The following is a 21,127-nucleotide window of genomic DNA, read 5'->3' on the forward strand; positions in this document are numbered from 1 at the left end:
TGGCTCCGCGGACCTGGCGGTTGGTCGCTTCCTGCTGCCGACTTACACCAAGCTAGTGCGGATCACGGTCGGTTGGTAGGGACAAACAAAAAGGAAAAGGAGTCGTGAGTCGTGAGTCGAGAGTCGTTGTCAGTTTTCGTACGTCGTTAGCGTCTCTCCACCCGGTTGTTTCGCTCTTTCCCCCACTCTTAGCGTTGGCCTCGTTCGCCTCACAGCGCCTTCCACATGCTTTTTGCCTTATTTCTGCACTCTAACTTTTTATTTTTCGTTACCAAAATATTGGCCGCCGCCGATTTTATCAATTCCCAGTCTCTGACTCGCCAGCGACCTCGTGTCTGTAGCCTCCACCTACAGCCCTCTCCGACGAGCTAAAACCCTGCTCCGACACCGTTCGACCTGAGAGGACAGACCAATCCCGTCCCACCAAATTGGCCCATCCATCTAAATCGTCCTCTTTCGCTCGTTCCCTCGTTCCCTCATAGTCTCTCCTTCACTCATTGCCTTCCGAGCGAGAGAACCCCCATCTATCTCTGCACACCATCCCGGCAAGCCAGCCCATTTCGTAGTCTAGCTGGAGCGTGCCTTCGTCCGTTCGGAGAGCAGCTCCCTAACGCTCGCGTTCTTTCCCTCGTACACCCGCCCAAAACTGCGTGTTGGCGGTCCATCCCATATAAGCCGCTCGTTCACCCCCTTCGCCCCCCCTTTCAAACTGTTTTCCCTTTCTTCTTCTTCTTTTTTTCTTCTCTTCTCTTCTTCTTCCTTTCCTCCCCCCGTTTATTTACCTTTTCCCCCTTCGCCAGCTTTTCCCAGCCTGCTTCCTGCATTCTGCTTTTGCTGTGTGATTTTATACCCAATTCGGAAATATCGTGATACCAACGTCTACGAACAAATCCCCGTCCTGCCGCATTTTTGCCGCCCTCCAAAAGCGTTTGTTTTCTCGTCGTTCGACGACCCATAAAAAGGTAAGTCTCTATGTGTGAAGTAGGGCATCAAACGGGCTTCGAACAGCACTCGCCAATTCGTGAAGTGCTTTGCCTTCCTTTTTCTCTTCCCTCGCATCCCCATTTTCACCACCTCCACCGTTCATTTTTTTTGTACGCGGAAGAAGACTTGAAGACGACGGGGCGCACTCCGAGCCTCAGTATGCAACTGGCTGGCTCGCGAGAGCATGGTCCGCGTGGCTTTGCAGCCATGCCGCCTCACGACGCTCATACGGCCAGTCTCCGTCTGTCGTCGCCGCGCAGCGACGAGAGAGCGCAAATCGTCAAGCCGTGGGGGACTACGCCAGACCACCCACAGAACTCCGCTCTGACGAACGATACACGGGCTGAGTGACGAACTGGGAACTGGGGACGCACCGCAGAAACGAGCGCATGTGATCCGGCCACCGGAGACGTGACGACTGCACACGACTGCACCAAGTTTGTGGCGTGCGCAATGCAGCGAATGCGCCGCCTGGGGCAGCGCAACGCCCATCACCAGGTCCGGTGATTCCCGGGGGAGCAAACGAGCAACACAATCGAGCCGAACTGGCCACCAAAGCACACAAAATCGCAACGGAGACACAACAGTGAGACGCACGCACACTCGCGCGAATATCTCCCAACCATGGCAGCACAGACAGCACACCAAAGAAGCAAGCACGAAACCCTCGCTTCCACACATCCCGGCTGCTCCTCAGCACCAAATCTCGCCTAGAACGTGCTGCGTGCGCCTCCCCTCAGCGCCTCCCCTCGTGACCAGGCGCAGACGGAAAAGAATCGTCCCCATTCTTCCCCCAATTTATTGGCAGGGGTTGACATGGGCGCGGATTTGTGGCTAGCCCTGTTTCGCTGTTCTTCTGTCTCGTTTTTTCGCTCGGAAAATACCACCCCACCTCCATCTCTCTCATGTCGCATTTCTCTCACAAGGCCAATGATGTCAGTCTCATTGGGCCTTTTGTGGGGGAGTTGTGTTATTTGGAGATCGCAGAGGATGAGGGCAGCTCTTTCCTTGCCAGCCTGCGTTCTTTCCGCGCGGTCGCATTTCAAAAGACGCTGGTGCTTTCCGCATTTGGGGACTTGCCGCACCTGCCATTGGCTGTCGTCATAATCACAGCCTGCAGTTTCCACGTCTGCCGACGACCAGACGAAAGGAAAGAGCGAAGAACGATCAAAAGCATCACGAAAAAAAGGGGGAACAAAGACTGTCCTTGTCTTTTCTCAATTGCTTCATTTCGCCTCGCTTTTGACTCCTCCCTCCCGCCGCCTCTCTTTTCGTGGCGCTATCCCCATAGCTTTAGTTTCCCGAAACCAACAATCACCAGCTTCTTTTACCAAGGCTGTCAGGGCTGCCCCCCTCTCTACCGTTTGGCCCGAAAACAACAGCACCTCCAAATCGCACCAAATCGCACCAAAACGCTTGCTGCTGACTCCGGCCCCAAAGAGGTCGTGAGCTACGAAGCTTGTGCTCTCTGGCCGCTCTTTGTTCGCCACGGGCATGGGAAATGGGAATTTACACGCCCTGCCATTGGCCAGTCCCCCGTCTCGCTCTGTCCCGTGGCCTTGAGCTGGAGATGTTGCCTTTCTCGCTTGACCTTTCGTCGCTGTTCAGTCTTCTTCCGGCTTTTTCTCTTCTGCGTTCCTCTGCTCTCTTTTCACTTTTCCTCTTGCATCTTCTCCGCTCCGCTTCCTACAAATTCACCGACTTCCCTCGTCACTGTCGACGTTGTCTATTTCCCCCAAACTATCGCCTTATCATCCATTCACATTGCATATTCACAGCTGCTTGTTACCCCCACATCAAAACCACTATCTGCTATCAGCTCCCTCCGTGCGACTCACCAATCACCTCGCTTTTCTGTTCCTCGCGCACTTTGCTGTTCTGCTGTTCCTGGAGACTCGAGTTCTTATATAGTCTCAAGAACTATTTTGCGAGGATCTCGTTTTCTTTTCTTCTCTTTCTTTCCTACCATTGGTGCCCTTATATTAAAACCTCAACTTGACAGATTAAAAAACTTGTTTTCGGTCTGAGCTGCGTTCCCAGCTTCCGAGGCCACCGACCCCCTTCCCTTCCTAACGACAATCGCCCCCGCCGCTTCCCGGTTTTAAAACAAACGGCTTGCCTAGCATGGGCGTGACGGCCGATTTCGACGACCGGAAAATCAACGACGCCAACGAAGAGAAGTACACTCCCTATGAGTACCAGACGGAGAACAATGGCTCTTGGGCCGGTGCTCTGCCGGTGAAGCAGTAAGTTTTTGGCTGCGTGTGCTGCTGTGTATAATTTTGTGCTCCGACAAGGCGAAAAGCCAGACAGACCACGCTCACTTTGCTAACCATTTCGCAGGGGTCTGTACGATCCCAACCTTGAGAAAGATGCCTGCGGTGTCGGTTTCGCCTGCCACATTAAGGGCGTGCCGAGCCACAAGATCGTCAGCGATGCTCGCAACCTGCTGTGCAACATGACCCATCGTGGCGCCGTGGGTTCGGATGCTCGCGATGGTGACGGCGCCGGTGTCATGACCTCCATCCCTCACAAGTTCTTTGTCAAGAACTTTGAGCGCGAGGTAAACATCGTGCTGCCACCCCCTGGCCAGTACGCCGTCGGCAACTTGTTCTTCAAGCCCGACACGGAGACGCTGCAAGAGTCCAAGCGGCAGTTGGAAGACATTGCCGAGTCCCTGGGCCTGCGTGTCCTCGGCTGGCGCCAGCCGCCTGTGGACTCCACCCTGCTCGGCCCTGCTGCCAAGTCGCGCGAGCCCATCATTCTGCAGCCGTTCGTCGTCCTGCAGTCGGCCTACGGCACGGGCGTGACGCCCGCCTCGACCGATGCGGAGACGTTCGACGAGCGCCAGTTCGAGCGCCAGCTGTTCGTCCTGCGCAAGCGTGCCACGCACACCATTGGCCTGCACAACTGGTTCTATCTCTGCTCCCTGTCCAACAAGAACATTGTCTACAAGGGTCAGCTTGCCCCCATTCAGGTCTACCAGTACTACCACGATCTCGTCAACGCCGACTACGAGGCGCACTTTGCACTCGTCCACTCGCGCTTCTCTACCAACACGTTCCCCTCCTGGGACCGTGCGCAGCCCCTGCGCTGGGCCGCCCACAACGGTGAAATCAACACCCTGCGCGGTAACAAGAACTGGATGCGTGCCCGTGAGGGTGTCATGCAGTCTGATATCTTTGGCGAGGAGCTTGAGCAGTTGTACCCCGTCGTAGAGGACGGCGGCTCCGACTCCGCTGCCTTTGACAACGTCCTGGAGCTGCTGACCATCAACGGCGTGCTCTCGCTGCCCGAGGCTGTCATGCTCATGGTCCCCGAGGCCTGGCAGGGCAACGCGCACATGGACCCCAAGAAGGCCGCATTCTACGAGTGGGCCGCCTGCCAGATGGAGCCCTGGGACGGCCCTGCCCTGTTCACCTTCGCCGACGGCCGCTACTGCGGTGCCAACCTCGACCGCAACGGCCTGCGCCCCTGCCGTTACTACATCATGGACGACGACCGCATCATCTGCGCGTCCGAGGTCGGCACCATCCCCGTCGACCCGGAGCGGGTTCTGACCAAGGGCCGTCTGCAGCCCGGCCGCATGCTGCTCGTCGACACCCACGCTGGTCGCCTGATCGACGACAAGGAGCTCAAGGAGGCCGTCTCGAGCCGCCAGGACTTCCGCTCTTGGATCGACAAGGAGCTCATCACCCTCCCTGCCGTGCTCCAAAAGTTCGAGGATGACAAGACCGTCGCGCTGGCTCCCAAGCCTACCGACGCCAGCGTTCAGACCGACCCCTTCCTGCAGGCGTTTGGCTACACCTACGAGCAGGTCAGCCTGTTGCTGGCTCCCATGGCCTCGGACGAGAAGGAGGCCCTCGGTTCCATGGGCAACGACGCGCCGCTTGCCTGTCTCGCGGACGCGCCCCGCCTCCTGTACGAGTACTTCCGCCAGCTGTTCGCACAGGTCACGAACCCTCCCATCGACCCCATTCGCGAGTCCATTGTCATGTCGCTGGAGTGCTACGTCGGCCCCCAGGGAAACCTGCTCGAGATGGATGCGTCGCAGTGCGGCCGTCTGCTGCTGCCCAGCCCCATCCTCTCCATCCCCGAATTCAACTCGATCAAGAACATTGCCAAGCAGTTCCCTGCCTGGACCGTCAAGACCATCGACCTGACGTTCCCCAAGAGCGAGGGTGTGGACGGCTACATCCGTCACCTCGACGAGATCTGCAAGGAGGCCACTACCGCCATCGAGAACCACGACCGCGTCATTGTTCTGTCCGACCGCAACACGTCGGCTGACCGCGTGCCCGTCTCGGCCCTGCTCGCCTCTGGTATGGTCCACCACCACCTTGTCAGCAACAAGTGGCGCTCGCTGGCTGCCATTGTTGTCGAGACCGCCGAGGCTCGCGAGGTGCACCACATGTGCGTGCTCCTCGGCTACGGCGCCGATGCCATCAACCCCTACCTTGCCATGGAATGCATTGTCAAGCTCAACCGTGAGAAGCTGCTCAAGGTCAAGCTCAGTGACGATCAGCTCATCCAGAACTACAAGCACTCCTGTGACGGTGGTATCCTCAAGGTCATGAGCAAGATGGGTATCTCGACCCTGGCCAGTTACAAGGGTGCCCAGATCTTTGAGGCCCTTGGCGTGGACGACGAGGTGGTCGACCGCTGCTTCAAGGGTACCGCCACCCGCATCAAGGGTGTCACCTTCAGCCTCATTGCCGAGGACGCTTTCCGCTTCCACGAGCGCGGTTTCCCCTCACGCCAGACCACCCTCATTCCTGGTCTGACCGAGTCCGGCGAGTACCACTGGCGCGACGGCGGCGAGGCTCACATCAACGACCCGACCTCCATTGCCAACATCCAGGATGCCGTCCGCACCAAGAACGACAAGTCCTACGAGGCCTACTCGCGCGCCGAGTACGAGTCGATCAAGTCGTGCACGCTGCGCGGCATGCTCGACTTCAAGTTCGACGAATGCACGCCCGTCCCCATCGACCAGGTCGAGCCCTGGACCGAGATTGTGCGCCGTTTCTGCACGGGAGCCATGTCCTACGGATCCATCTCCATGGAGTCGCACTCGACGCTCGCCATCGCCATGAACCGTCTCGGCGGCAAGTCCAACACGGGCGAGGGTGGCGAGGACCCGGAGCGCTCCCAGGTCATGGACAACGGAGACACGATGCGCTCGGCCATCAAGCAGGTCGCGTCCGGCCGCTTCGGTGTCACCTCGGCGTACCTGGCCGATTCGGATGAGCTCCAGATTAAGATGGCCCAGGGCGCCAAGCCCGGTGAGGGCGGTGAGCTGCCCGGCCACAAGGTCACCAAGTCGATTGCCCGCACGCGTCATTCGACCCCCGGTGTCGGTCTCATTTCGCCCCCGCCACACCACGACATCTACTCCATTGAGGATCTGAAGCAGCTCATCTACGATCTTAAGTGCTCGTCGCCCCGCTCGCGCGTGTCGGTGAAGCTGGTGTCCGAGACGGGTGTCGGTATCGTTGCCTCGGGTGTCGCCAAGGCCAAGGCCGACCACATCCTCATCTCTGGCCACGACGGTGGCACGGGTGCCTCCCGCTGGACTGGTATCAAGTACGCCGGTCTCCCCTGGGAGCTGGGTCTGGCGGAGACGCACCAGACGCTTGTTCTCAACGACCTGCGTGGCCGTGTCGTCGTGCAGACGGACGGTCAGCTCCGCACCGGGCGTGATGTCGCCATGGCCTGTCTGCTCGGTGCCGAGGAGTGGGGCTTCGCCACCACTCCCCTGATTGCCATGGGCTGCATTTTCATGCGCAAGTGCCACTTGTACGTTTACTATTCTTGTTGTTTTGGCATATTTTAATGGCCCCTTTGGCAATGTCTTTTCTGTTGGCTTTGGTAACTAATACTTTAATTTTTTTTGTTTAGGAACTCCTGCCCTGTGGGTATTGCCACGCAGGATCCTGAGCTTCGCAAGAAGTTCAAGGGTACGCCTGAGCACGTCATCAACTTCTTCTATTACATTGCCAATGAGCTGCGCGCCATCATGGCCAAGCTTGGTTTCCGCACTGTCAACGAAATGATTGGCCACGTCGAGGTCCTCAAGGTCCGCGATGACCTCAAGTCCAAGAAGATGCAGAACATTGACCTGTCGCTTATCCTGACCCCGGCCCACAAGCTGCGCCCTGGTGTCGCCACCTTCAACGTCCGCAAGCAGGACCACAAGCTGTACGTCCGCCTGGACAACAAGCTGATCTCCGAGGCCGAGCTCACCCTCGACAAGGGTGTGCCGTCGCGCATTGAGTGCGACATCATTAACACCGACCGTGCCATGGGTACGTCGCTGTCGTACCAAATCTCCAAGCGCTACGGCGAGGCCGGTCTGCCCACCGACACTGTGCACGTCAACATCAAGGGTTCGGCTGGCCAGTCATTCGGTGCGTTCCTTGCCCCCGGTGTTACGCTGGAGCTGGAGGGTGATGCCAATGATTACGTCGGCAAGGGCCTGTCTGGTGGACGCCTGGTTATCTACCCGCCCCGTTCGGCAGTGTTCAAGGCCGAGGAGAACATTCTGATCGGCAACGTCTGCTTGTACGGTGCTACCAAGGGAACATGCTTCTTCCGCGGTGTTGCCGCCGAGCGCTTCGCTGTGCGCAACTCGGGTGCCACGGCGGTTGTCGAGGGTGTCGGTGACCACGGTTGTGAGTACATGACGGGTGGCCGCGTCATCATTCTGGGCAGCACTGGTCGCAACTTCGCTGCTGGTATGTCCGGTGGTATCGCGTACGTCCTGGACGTCGACAACGACTTCCTGGGCAAGCTCAACACCGAGATGGTGGAGGCGTCTGGCGTCGAGGACCCCGAGGACATTGCCTTTGTGCGTGGCCTGATCGAGGACCACCACCACTACACGGGCTCTGAGCTGGCTGCCCGCATCCTGGTGGACTTCAACCGTGCCCTGCCTCGCTTCATCAAGGTTCTCCCCGTCGACTACAAGCGTGTCCTTGCTGAGGAGGCCGCCAAGGCCGCCGAGGCCAAGCGCGCGGAGTACAACTTGCCCGCCATCAAGGAGGCCGCTGCCCCTACCCCCAAGCCTGCTGCCGCGTCTGCTGGTGCTCTCCAGGACCTGGAGGACAGCGTTGGCGATCACGCTGCCGACAAGAAGAAGAAGGCGCTTGTGCTGGACAAGACCAAGGGCTTCATGAAGTACCACCGCCGCTCGGAGAAGTACCGTTCGGCCAAGACGCGTACCAAGGACTGGGCTGAGCTGTCCAGCCGCCTGGATGAGGACGAGCTCAAGTACCAGTCGGCCCGCTGCATGGACTGTGGTGTTCCTTTCTGCCAGTCGGACACTGGTTGCCCCATCTCCAACATCATCCCCAAGTGGAACGAGCTGGTCTTCCAGAACCAGTGGCAAGATGCTCTCAACCGCCTGCTCATGACCAACAACTTCCCCGAGTTCACTGGACGTGTCTGCCCTGCTCCTTGCGAGGGTGCTTGCGTCCTGGGCATCAACGAGGACCCCGTTGGTATCAAGTCGATTGAGTGCGCCATCATCGACCGTGGTTTCGAGATGGGCTGGATGGTTCCCACCCCGCCCCCCGTCCGCACGGGTAAGAAGGTCGCCATCATCGGCTCGGGCCCCGCGGGTCTGGCTGCTGCGGACCAGCTGAACCGTGCCGGCCACTCCGTCACTGTGTACGAGCGCGCCGACCGCCTGGGTGGTCTGCTGATGTATGGCATTCCCAACATGAAGCTCGACAAGCGCATTGTCAAGCGCCGCACGGACTTCATGGCTGCCGAGGGCGTCGCCTTTAAGACGGGTGTCGCCATTGGCGAGGAGATCAAGCTCCTGGACCTCAAGGCCGACAACGACGCCGTCGTGATCGCTACGGGCGCCACAGTCGCTCGCGACCTGCCGATCCCCGGCCGCAACCTGGAGGGCATCCACTTTGCCATGGAGTTTTTGCACAAGAACACCAAGTCCCTGCTGGACTCGGAGCTGGCTGACAACACGTACATCTCGGCCAAGGACAAGCACGTCGTGGTCATTGGCGGTGGCGACACCGGCAACGACTGCATTGGAACGTCGCTGCGCCACGGTGCCAAGTCGATTGTCAACTTTGAGCTGCTGCCGCAGCCGCCCAACGAGCGCGCGCGCGACAACCCGTGGCCGCAGTGGCCCCGCATCTACCGCGTGGACTACGGCCACACGGAGGTGCGCCAGCACCACGGCAAGGACCCGCGCGAGTACTGCATCATGTCGGACAGCTTCGTCGACGACGGCACCGGCAAGGTCAAGGGCATCAACACCCAACGTGTGGAGTGGACGCGCTCGGCCAGCGGCGGCTGGGACATGAAGAAGATTGAGGGCTCGGAGCAGTTCTTCCCCGCCGATCTCGTTCTTCTGGCCATGGGTTTCCTGGGCCCCGACGCTCGCGTTCTCGGCGACGAGATCGAGAAGGACGCCCGCAAGAACGTCAAGACGCCCGCCGGCCAGTACAACACCAACGTGCCGGGCATCTTCGCCGCGGGTGACTGCCGTCGCGGCCAGTCCCTGATCGTGTGGGGCATCAACGAGGGTCGCCAGGCCGCCCGTGAGGTCGATCTGTTCCTCGAGAAGTCGACCTCGCTCCCGGTGACTGGTGGTATCATTAAGCGCACGGCCGAGGAGGTTCTTGGCGCCGCATAAGCGAGAAGCATTTTCGTCCTTGAGATTGAATCTTGTTTTCTTCCGTTTTTTTGTCTTTCTTTTTTTTTTCTTTTGTCATGTTTCATGCATTTTCATGTTTTCTTGTCTGACCTGTTTCATTTGCTTTTATTGTTTTTTAGCCATGGTGTATTCGGAAACGGGAGGCGGCAATCTGCAGTCGGGAGGTTTCCTGTTTGCTTTGCATTTCCACGTCTGTTGCTTCATATACCTGTGTGTTATGTTTGATGAGTTTTTTGATTTATGTACATACGAGTCTCCTGATTAGCTTCCCACAAAAAACATTGTAAATTGATCCCTTTCACGTGATGAATACTGTGAGTGCTTAAATACGGCTGAAATGCTGCTCTGTTTATAAGAGCTCAGTAAAACGCTCAAAATTGCTGGTCACCTCACCGCGGTCGACGATGTTCAATGACTGGCAAACGAGCTGTGGAGACCGTTGTTTCAGACAAACAATCGCATTCGACATCTACCCAATCCACTTTCATAGGCTTCACTACATGTGTATGACACTTTTTTGTTGTTGTAATAACATTGCTTTTCTTGAGAATTCTTATGGCCTCATATTCCAGCCGTTCTTGAGCTCGGCTACGCGAACCGAGAGTGTTAAACGGGAAAACGTGAAAACGTGAAAACGTGGCTTGCATCCGTCGAATTGTCTCATGCTTCCTTTTTGTCTATTTCTTGTGCACTCGGTGGTTGATTCCTGGTGTCGAACTCATGGTGCGTGCAACCGATTTTACCGGTCTCTCATCAATATCGGCTTTCATAACCAGAGAGCGTGGCGTGGGCGCTCCTGCAGAAACTGGAACAAAAGGTAAGGGCCGTCTTGGGCAACACCACACGTGCAAAAGCACAGCTCGACGATTGGTCAATGGAGCGGCGAAGTGGGGTCACAGAGCTCTCCTGGGTCGCAGCTGCTTTTCAGTGAACCAATCCCAGCGGGGCAGCACGGCTTGATTTGGTACTTGAAGGTCCTCGCAATTTGTGGTATAAAACACAGGTACTTCGTTGCTATGTGGGGGCACCTTCTCTTAAGGGCCATGCCAGACTGCCGCGGGCATGCTCGTTCCTCCCATTGTTCAATAGGCCTGGCAACGCATTAGGCAAGAGAGCGACAAAATACGTCGAGACGTCACCTACCTCAGACGAAGCATAGAAAATCTGCAAATCTCTCTGCCAAAGCAAGTCCACACAGAAGCTTGTCTCGATCCGGTCTCGTTTTTCCACTTTGCACGCACGATTGGACTTCCGTTTGGACAATATCGTGGCATTTGTTGTTTTGCTCTCTTCTCTTTTGTTTTTCACGACTTCAATTTTGGATACCGTCGCTTCGTTTCGTCTCCTCGTTGGATTGATTTGGACGGTTTTCCGGGTTTTGTTGTCGTCTCTTTCATCCTTGACCTTCGATCCATTGTCGCTTGTACCAGCTTTTCGACAACCCGCGACGGTTCCGCCACAATGCGGTTCGGCAAGACGCTGCGCGAGTCCATCTACCCGCCATGGAAGGCCGAGTACATTGATTACAGCAAGCTTAAGGCGCTGCTGCGCGACGATGAGGGTGCTGGTTCCGACACCGAAGGAGGCGAGTCCACCTGGACCGAGGACGACGAGAACCGCTTCTGCGACGAGATCTTCAATGTGCAGCTCGAAAAGGTCGCCAAGTTCCAGGAGGACCGTGTCAACTCGCTGCGTGAACGTGCCGACGCCATCTTCGAGAAGCTGCGCGACCTGACGCCCGTGCACGACGCCGGCGGCGGCAGCACCACGTCCGACTCGGCGACGGCCGAGGGCAGCGCGAGCGGCAGTGCGGCGGCCGCAGCGGCCAAGGACAAGAGCGAGATCACGGTGCAGCGCGTGCGCGAGATCGAGACAGAGCTCGACAGCATCACCAACGAACTGCGCGAGCTCAAACGCTACAGCAGCCTCAACTACACGGGCTTCCTCAAGATTGTCAAGAAGCACGACCGCAAGCGTGGCAATCACTACCGCATCCGGCCGATGATGCAGGTCAGCATGACGCGCCGGCCGTTCAACTCAGAGGCCGGCTACTCGCCGCTGCTGGCCAAGCTGTCGCTCATGTACGAGGCCGTGCACCACTACCTCAACCCCGACGAGGCCAACCTGCCGGTCGATCTGGAGACGCAGCAGGAGACCAACCACAATGGCGAGCGCTACAAGGCGTTCAAGTGTGAGTAACGAGTCTCATCTCATTAACCCCCGCTCCCCATCGTGACATTATGTCGTCTTTCCCGCGGCATTGACATTTGACTAACCGAATCCGTAACCCGTTCCTACAGTCTGGGTCCATCCTGACAACCTACTCGAGGTCAAGACGATGGTCCTGCGGCACCTTCCGGCGCTCGTGTACAGCGAGTCGTCCGCTAAGGAGGCCGACGCGACAGTGGACCCGACGCTGACCTCGCTGTACTTTGACAACGACAGGTTCGACCTGTACCGCGCCAAGCTCGACCGCAACAGCGAGTCCGACAACGCCGGCTCGCTGCGGCTGCGCTGGTACGGCCAGCTAGCGAACAAGCCTGAACTGTACCTGGACCAGAAGGTCGTGCACCACGACGGCACCAGCTACGAGAGCCGCATCACGATCAAGGACAAGTACGTCAAGCCGTTCCTCGACGGCAAGTACAAGATGGAGAAGACCATTCAGAAAATGGAGCGCCAGGGCGAGCAGGCCGAGACTGTTACGGCCTTCAAGACGACGGCCGACGCCATTCAGTCGTTTGTCGAGGAGAAGCAGCTCGAGCCCGTGCTTCGTGCCAACTACGTGCGTACTGCGTTCCAGAAGCCGGCCGACGACCGCGTGCGCGTCTCCATCGACACCAGCCTGGCCTTTATCCGCGAGGACAACCTGGACCAGCGCCGCCCGTGCCGCGAACCGTCCGAGTGGCACCGCCGCGACATCGACACGGGCAATGTCACCTACCCCTTCTCGGAGCTGCCGCCTAGCGACGTGTCGCGCTTCCCCTTTGCCGTGCTGGAGATCAAGGTGCGCGAGGACGGCACCAGCCGCAAGAGCCCTGCCTGGGTCGAGGACCTGATGGCCTCCCACCTGGTGCACCCCGTGCCGCAGTTCTCCAAGTTTGTGCACGGTGCTGCCGTGCTCTTTGACGACTACGTCAACCAGCTGCCCTTCTGGCTCAGCGACCTTGACCGCGACATTCGCCGCGACCCTAAAGAGGCCTACGAGGAGGAGGAGCTGCGGCGCGCCCAGCGTGCGGCCGACGAACAGGTCGTCGGCAGCTTCCTGGGCACCAGCAAGCTGGGCTCGTCGGCCAAGCTGAGCAAGAGCTCGCCGGCCGCCAAGTCGTCGTCGTACCTGGCCGGGCGCCTCACTGCCGAGACGTCCATTGCCCAGCGCCTGCAGTCGCAGTCGGGCGTCAGCGGCATCAGCGGCGCCAGCACTGGCGCCGCTGGTGAGCAGGGTGAGTCGTCGTCGGCTGCCGCCGGCGCAAACGGACACGACTCGAACGGCGCGACGCGCACGGCGGGCTACGGCACCATCTCGTCGGTGCTGCCGTCCTTCTCCCTGACGCGGTACGCCCAGTGGCGCCGCTCCAAGGACAAGGCGTCCGTGCTGCCCGAGGGTGTCACGGAGCCGACCGAGTGGCTTAAGAACGACGGCCCGTTGCACATTGAGCCCAAGGTGTGGCTGGCCAACGAGCGCACGTTCCTGAAGTGGCAGCACATTGCCATTCTGCTGGGCACGCTGGCCGTGGCCCTCTTCACGGCCGCCGCCAACAGCAGCGACAACGCCGTTGCGCTCGGCATGGGCGTTGCCTACATTGCCGTGGCCGTCTTCACGGGCTTCTGGGGCTGGTACATGCTGCACATTCGCCGTGGCATGATTGTGGCGCGCAGTGGTCACGACTTTGATGACATGATTGGCCCGGTAGTCGTGAGCGTTGCGCTGATGATTGCGCTGATTCTGAATCTTGTGTTTGCGTACCGCCGTGCGTTCCAGCGGTGGGCCGACGACGATGTCAACCATATCGCGGAGGCTGGTAACAGCAGCAGCTACGTACACGCATAACCTTGTGGGCGAATGCGAGCAAGCCACCAGGCCTGGGAGGAGAGTCACGGGCGTATGCCTCTGGTCTCTCTGCGTCTTGGGCCAGTCGCCACACGTTGGTCCCACAACAAAAGGTAACCGAGCAGTGCCGGTCCAGAAGACGTGGCACATTGCAAGACAGAGTACGAGGGCGACAAAAGAACGAAGTCTCTTGTCTCCGCCTCACAATTTTTCTTAATCAACCAAGCATATTAAAGCGAGACGGGGCTGTCGTTTCATGCGTTTACTTTTCTGTTCCATTTTGTATTCCTAGTTGCATCTTTGGTCTTGTTTTTGTTACTTTGTTCGTTAGGACAGCTGCATTTCTATTTTGGGTGCCTTGTCAAGTTGTAAATTTACAAGTTTGTTTCGCAATATTCGGCGAACGAGAGCATATTCGTTATGGCCGCTTGCATCGTATTTTGCGGTGGCATTGGTATATGTGGCCTTCTGCCATTCGGGGTTACTTGGACGGCAAAACTGGCTGACACGGGAGTTCGAGACGTGAAGCCAGACGTGTCTGTATGACGTCGTATGTCGTTTGTTTATTTTGACAGCAAGCCACGGCGGCTTAGTGCCGCTCCCAGCCTGCCGTGTGGCTGCTTGCAATCGTGGCATGCTTTCACTCGAATCTCTGTGTCACTGGCAAAGTACAGCATTTTGGCAAGCACGCCTGGAGGCACAATCTTGAAGCCAACCACTTGTTAGTAGACTTTGTGTTTCGCTGAAACGGAGTGTCGCCCAAAGGCGAGGAGGCCGCCGCAAAAGTGTCGTTGCCTTGCCTCCGAACGTCTTTGGCCTTTCGTTTTGAAACATTTTGCTCTTCTTCTCACGTTCGTTCTTTTTGCCCTCCGCCACCCAATCCCAAGCTGCAGCCTTGCCAGAAGCGCATCGATTGGCCCCGTTCTGCAAAACACCCGTTTTGACGTCTCGTCGTGGGCTCCTTTTTGATTGGTAAAGGCTGGGATATTTTGGTGGCAGGAGGTGCATATCTGCGTGCATATAGCTGCAGGCAGCTGAGGAGGAGAGGCGCATTTGAAATAAGAAGAAAAAAAATTAAGAGAACAAAAAAGGAGAAGCAAGAAAACGGAGCTGCACCAACGTTGCAGCACAGACCAGTAAATTACCCGCAGACCGCCTCTTTTGGAAGAAGCAACGGCTCGCCCACAAACAAGCAAAACACTCAAACAGCCAATGTCTCGGGCGAGACAAGTATGCAGGAGGCAATGAGGAGATGGCAGGACAGAGGAGAGCGTCGGAGGGGGGACTTGACGTTCGATCGTGACAACTCACTGCCCACTTGGTTGCGGCTCGTGCCTTCTGTTTCCAGTCAGGCTTGACAAATTGCCTTTTTGGGGAGGAAAACCCAATGGGCAACCACCAGTTCCGTCGCCCTCACCTTCCCCAGACACAAAGTCTACAATCAGAAACAGCCGGTTTGCTGGGAGCCTACCTAGCAACCCGTTAATCTACGCGTATCACACCGTCTGTGATTTGCCCGTGCCGGATAGCTGGCACGCTGTCAGAGTATACGCATTCCCACAATATGCGGCCTCCTTACCTGTGCTTTTTATTGTTTGCAGTTGCATTATCATCCCTTTTGTCGATGCCGTGTTTGTCGCCCGCCGCCCATCGTAACTTCCCAATTTGTCCAGTCCCATGCATACACCTTTTCAGTGTCTTTTTGGGCAGCTGGCTGACTGGCTCGCTCTTTCCGCATTCAATTCCGTTTTAACCCACGACACGGCGCGCCTTCCCCTTTTTTTGCTCCTTCCTAGTTTCATAGTTTCTAATCCGGTCGTCCAATATATTGCATCTCGATTCTCTTTTTTGCTTCACTTTTGATCTTTCACTCTTTGCTCTCCTGTCCCACCACAGCGAGTTGTTTTCAACTGTCTTGAAAGCCTCCCAATGCTGCAACGCAAACCGCTGACGACTGTAAGCGCATTACGTCCGCCCACCAACCACTCACACCCTCACATGCCCAGATCGGCCTGTGTCCACAGCCACCCAGCCACGCAAGATACCAAGGATACCAAGCTCCCTCCCTCTGACCTCACACGTCTGGGTTTGACTTTCGCCTCTTCCTATAAACGCGCGAGCAGGGGTGTGCAGTCGGCATACGAGAGTGTGGTGCACGAACAACACATAGCTTCCTTTTAGTAGCCAGTCCAGCTGCGAGGCAAAGTGGTTGCATCAAAGCAATCCTTTGCCCTCGGCTCTGTTCTCCACATGCGACCTCTCCGCCGGGCTGGCGACAATTAATAGCACTTTATATTTTTATTCTTTATTTTTTTTAATATTTGCATAAGAGCCCTTTCAACTTCCGCATATCCTTGTACTATCTTCACATTTTTTCAACACTCACCACCTTTGTCTCATTCCAAGATATATTCTAAACAAGCAGCACAGAACCATCGCCATCATCGATCACCTCGATCCAGTCGATGTCAGACATCGCATTGAGCAGCACCATCGTCTCACATTACAATGAGCCACCATGAACACCACAAAAGACGCAAAGCAAGAGAAACGAGGTTTCTGGAGCAACCTCTTCCGCTCGCGAAGCTCCAAGGGCAAAAATGCGAAACTTGTACGGCTGTGGCTATCCTCGAAACATGACGAAAGTGTCTCCCAAAGCTAACCTACACGAACCAGGAAAAGAACAACCCCAAGAAGACCACAGGGGACAGTCCAGATGGAGACGTTCATGTCCCAGCCACTCGGAGAACACCTCCTGGGCTTCGCCGGCCAGGCCCTACCCAAGTCCGGCAGCCAGGTCCCATTCCGGTGCAGGAACAGCAGCCAACGAGATACCAGAAAGAGAAGGTCTCGGCGCCTGCTAATGGCGGCAACCAAGCGGCAGTCTACCGATACCCTGACAGGGCCATGCCCAAGTCCGCCGGCGGCACAAAGCATGCAAAGGGCAAGGCAAGCCCCGCGCCGAAAAACAACGGGACTTCCTACTCCTCTGCTCCAGTCAGCCCGTTAACCGAGTGGCCTCCCAACAACATCCCCGCCGACACAGAACTCCCTCTGGGAGGGGCCATTGAGTACATTTCTCGGGGTGCACCTGTCTACAGCGGCTTCCGGAAGGACGTTCCGCACATGTCCGACCAGTACTTTACCCTCTACAGCACATCGACGGGAAACCAGAAGACGTCGGGCGCAAGTCGAAGTGGACGACATAGCAGAGATCGGGACCGCGATCGTGACAGAGGACGAGGCGACCGCCGCGGGGAGAGGGATATGGACAGGGACGACAGCAACAACGGCGACATCTCGACGGACGGCATAGATCTACACAGCTCCATGACGCAGTTCATGACAATGCGCATCAACCAAGGGCCAGGCTCTTCTGCGAGTTCTTCTCAAACTCCACTCTCGCCTTGGGACACACTCGAGCAGCCAAGCTTCGCATTTTGCTTTGGCCGACGGCCGGGCACCATTACCCTGAACCATTGGGCCGGCCTCTCTGGATCCTTGCCGCCGACGATTGCCCTGCGCGACTCCGGGGTCCGCCCGCGCGACGTCAACCTCACACAGATATGCCAGCGACTACGAGATATCCAACTGAATGGCCTATGCGAAGACGACGAGGACCGCCTTTACCGCAACTTATATCGTCGCCTCTTAAGAGATCCCGACCGAATGTTTGGCCCCCACCGTACTTTGGACAAGCAGATTACTGATCTAATCTTGGTGCTGTCACGCCCCGACTACTGGATCGACTTTACGGTTCCGCGCAACCAGGTCGCCACCCGTTTTATTTTTGACACCGGCCACTCCAACCATGAGCAGTATCAACGGTTCTTCCACCAGCTACTGCTCAGCATCGAACTCGACCTTCGCATCTCGTCCCGCCACCACAGCGACTGGGCCAAGGAGAAACTTCTCCAGCAACTCCCGCCGTCGCTCCAGTGGGACCTAGCCCTCGCCCGTCGCTGGCAGGACAACATCCGCGTGGATGCCTATGGAAAATCGGCCGACCAAGTGAAACTTCGACTCAAGCTCAAGAACCGCCAAGTCCGCATGTTCAAACGCTTTGCCGGCATGATGAAGTGGCCCAACTACGCGGCGACCGTAGCCAACTTGAAGCAGCGCGATGCCGATGGCAGCCTCACCTCCATCAGCTCGCATGCCATGGCCTTTTTCAGTGGTCTTGTACTACCCGGGGTACGTCATTCTCGACACTCCACTCTTCACCTGTGCACCGATGCAATCCATTTGATATATGCTAACCCCATGGACAGCCGACGTTCCCGTTTACAATCATGAATGCTCTCATCGACGTCGATCCCGACCAAGCCACCGACGATCTGTCTTTGCTCACCCATTTGCATCCCAATTGCGGTTTCCAGTACCGCAACAGCTACACATACTGGACCTCAACGTGTATTGTTGGCAAAGTTTTGGCGCCGACTTGCCGGGAGCTAGCCGGCTGGATCGGCCCTGCCCGCCCAACGGTGGATCTCGGCCGGTCACAGATTGCCCGCATTCGGACCCGACGACCACGACAGGACCTCTCGCCAGACGATGCACTCACGATGGCCGAACGCTCCGACCCACTTGGACCGCCTGCCGAAGTCTTCCCCGTCAAGGAATACAAGCTTGTTTCGGCCGACTCGTCGGACGTTGTAGACACCGTTCGTATTGAGCTATTGACTCTCCGTCCAGCTGCGACGCCAGGTCCCTCAACAGGCGCCAGCCCGGCTTCGGCCGGCTTCGGCTCCGGCTCCGGCTCTCTGCCACCACCCTCGACAGCTGGCACACCCGTTCCAGGCAGCAGCACAGCCCCTCGCTGGTTCGATGCCTCCGTCCAGTTTGCCATTGACGGCATATCGTGGCCGATGCGCCTTAACTACGATGTTTCCTTTGTTTGTGCGTGGCCTTGCTCCAACAAGCCGCATCCGCTCTTTTTTGATTACGTATACGATGTCGTCAAGGCCGACGAGATTGTCAACGTCCACGACTGGGCCACGCCTTGGCCGCCCCCCGGTACGGCCGCTGCGACAGCGCATTCTGCCCACGCCCGGAACCAGACGCTGCCACCGACAGTCCGCTTTGGGGGTGCCGGTGTCCCTGGCCCTCGCTATCCATCTGTCTCGAAGGACGGGGACGACGAAAAGGTTCTCGTAGTGGAGGCATTTGGCGTGCCAGACAACGAGGTCCTGGCACGTGCATGGTGCTCGCATTGGGGGCTCAGTGCCATTGTGGCTGATTTGAAGGAGACTTGGTGAGTCCAGTTCTGCGCAGCTATTTATCCCATATTTTATCCCCTTGTGGAATATGCTGACACTACATACTAGCTTGGCATGCGCCATCCGAGAAGCATATGCCGCCACAATAACGGTGGTCATCCTCGTGGAAGGCCAGCCGGCCTACGGTGACGACTAAAACGACGAAGACGAACGATCCTGAGACGAAATAACTATAACGAAATGATGACGCCACGCCTCAATTTTGAGATTGCAGACGATACCCCCATGATTCACGATGTCAAGAAGTGCATGAACGAACGAAGAACCACCTCACAAAACAACTATTGGCCCGACGCCATTTTATTTTCCTATATTTATTATATAGTTTTAACGTTGGTGGCTTATTTTTTTATCTGGCTTTTTATCTTTCTACTTATTGTCTGTACAATACAAAGTTTGCATTTATATTATATATCCCCGGGATGGCCGTTTTGATTGCTGACCATGCAGCCTGCCCATCCTCTTGCTTTTTATTTCATTCTTTATTCTATCTTTAGCAGCCTACCGGAGATAATATAAAGTGTTTATCTTTAGCAACCATCCCACGACGGGTACTTACGGAGCACTCATTCTCGGGAGGAATACACATCCTGTGAGCTAGGCCCTGCCAAGCTGAAGTCTGGAAGCAATCTCAAGCTTTAGTTGAATATTCAAAATTGTATTTGTGTGTGCACGGCCAGATATAGAGAGATCTATCGATATGTGTGTGTATATATCAACAGAGATGTAATAGGAGAATGAAAAGAAAAGGAGACAAGAAAAAGAAGAGAGAGAAAGAAGAAGAAGGAAAAGATGGAAAGAGGATGGAAAGAGGCGGAAAGAGATGTGGGAAGTAGACAAAAGAACGACACGCTCAGACAAACAAATATCCTCCAGAACCAAAATTTGCTGCACTCTGTATGACAATGCGATGCCGTAGCTTTACCATGTGCTGGCCCCAAGCAAGATGTTGTGATGACGATGTACCCAATGATAGGAAGGAAAACGGTTTCTGATTTTTCCTCTATACAGAAATGGAGAACGCGTCGTGCATCATTTACTTGCAGTGCTTCTTGATGCTGTCAATGCCCAGGAGGATCTCGACAAGCTCGACGAGGGTCTTGCCGGCCTCCTTGATGGCCTCGTCGCGGTTGCTGCTGAAGTGCAGGAAGAGCTTCGCGACCTTCTTGACACCGCCGAGGGCCTTGACCAGCTTCTTGGCCTTGAGAAGCTTGGCCGCGGGCAGCACGTCGCCGGCAATGGCAGCCGCCACGGCAGCGGCGCACTCGAGGTCCTTGACGAGGCCGTTGACGGCCTGGACGGCGGCCGTCGTGTCCGCCGCATTGGCGGCATTGGTTGCGTCGGTGCTGCGGACCACGACCGCGGCATTGGGAGCGGGGATGGCCGCCGCGGCCGAGGCGCCAATGGGGGCGAGCCAGTTGTGGACGGCGTCGTCGCCGGCGGCCACAACCGAGTCAGGCACCGCGTCGATGGTCTCGATGAGGCTCAGGAACGGGCCCAAGGAGACGGCCAGGGGCGCGTCGACGATAAAGTCAATGGCATCGGCCGTTTCATTGACGGCGGGGACGTCCCGCTGGATGACGGCGGCAAAGGCAGAGCCAGCCAGGAAGAGAGTAGAGGCAGCAGCGTTGAAAAGCATTTTGGAGGTGGTTGGAGGGTTATTTTTTCTTGAAGAAGAAAGAAAGAAGGGTGGTGAAGAAGTTGAGAGATGGTCAAGGGAGTTGTTTGGTTGCTGGTTGTTGTGGATGAGGAAAAGACAAATGAAGAGACTCGAGGGAGGACAAGAGCTCTATTTATGTTCGAATGAGGTCTGCGTCTATCACAGAAAGAAGTCGAGGATGGAGGATGTCTGCGAACGTGTAAGCGCAGTGTCTTGTCCAACGTCTGCCCTTCGGAGTTGGCTTATCAAGAGTCGGGAGTCGGGATGTCTGTCTTGCAGGTCTTCGGTCTACCTTTCTGGATGTCTTTTCACATTGTCATGGATGCGGCCCTTGGCCGATCCTACCGGAAATAAAAATAAATAAAAAAGGGGCACCTCTCCGGGACGGCCATCACAGTCTCTCATCCATCGTTGTGGCGATGCGGGCTTTGTGTGGCAGTCAATATACAAGTTCTGCTCACACTCGC

At 56.8% G+C, this 21,127-nt stretch overlaps 5 protein-coding genes across 5 annotated transcripts; 4 read left to right on the forward strand and 1 right to left on the reverse strand.

Moving 5' to 3' along the window:
- Positions 1-3,108: 3,108 nt before the first annotated feature.
- On the forward strand, positions 3,109-9,649 carry SPSK_08269 (glutamate synthase (NADPH/NADH); the record flags this gene model as incomplete). Its single annotated transcript, XM_016734874.1, has 3 exons — positions 3,109-3,230; positions 3,328-6,783; positions 6,886-9,649. The coding sequence occupies 3 exons, from the start codon at positions 3,109-3,111 to the stop codon at positions 9,647-9,649; spliced, it is 6,342 nt and encodes a 2,113-aa protein (XP_016588241.1).
- A 1,482-nt stretch (positions 9,650-11,131) lies between these two features.
- On the forward strand, positions 11,132-11,869 carry SPSK_09760 (uncharacterized protein; the record flags this gene model as incomplete). The annotated part of the gene is made up of 1 exon (XM_016736330.1): positions 11,132-11,869. The coding sequence occupies one exon, from the start codon at positions 11,132-11,134 to the stop codon at positions 11,867-11,869; it is 738 nt and encodes a 245-aa protein (XP_016588242.1).
- A 139-nt stretch (positions 11,870-12,008) lies between these two features.
- SPSK_08990 (spx domain containing protein) lies at positions 12,009-13,721 on the forward strand (the record flags this gene model as incomplete). The annotated part of the gene is made up of 1 exon (XM_016735572.1): positions 12,009-13,721. One exon carries the CDS (start codon positions 12,009-12,011, stop codon positions 13,719-13,721), a length of 1,713 nt encoding a protein of 570 aa, XP_016588243.1.
- Positions 13,722-16,239: 2,518 nt separating this feature from the next.
- Positions 16,240-19,136, forward strand: SPSK_08469 (uncharacterized protein; the record flags this gene model as incomplete). The annotated part of the gene is made up of 4 exons (XM_016735065.1): positions 16,240-16,332; positions 16,398-17,915; positions 17,993-18,975; positions 19,049-19,136. 4 exons carry the CDS (start codon positions 16,240-16,242, stop codon positions 19,134-19,136), a joined length of 2,682 nt encoding a protein of 893 aa, XP_016588244.1.
- A 900-nt stretch (positions 19,137-20,036) lies between these two features.
- On the reverse strand, positions 20,037-20,639 carry SPSK_09866 (uncharacterized protein; the record flags this gene model as incomplete). The annotated part of the gene is made up of 1 exon (XM_016736434.1): positions 20,037-20,639. The coding sequence occupies one exon, from the start codon at positions 20,637-20,639 to the stop codon at positions 20,037-20,039; it is 603 nt and encodes a 200-aa protein (XP_016588245.1).
- Between the last annotated feature and the right edge of the window lie 488 nt (positions 20,640-21,127).

Source organism: Sporothrix schenckii (assembly GCF_000961545.1).
Source record: "Sporothrix schenckii 1099-18 chromosome Unknown Cont44, whole genome shotgun sequence".
Taxonomy (NCBI): domain Eukaryota; kingdom Fungi; phylum Ascomycota; class Sordariomycetes; order Ophiostomatales; family Ophiostomataceae; genus Sporothrix; species Sporothrix schenckii.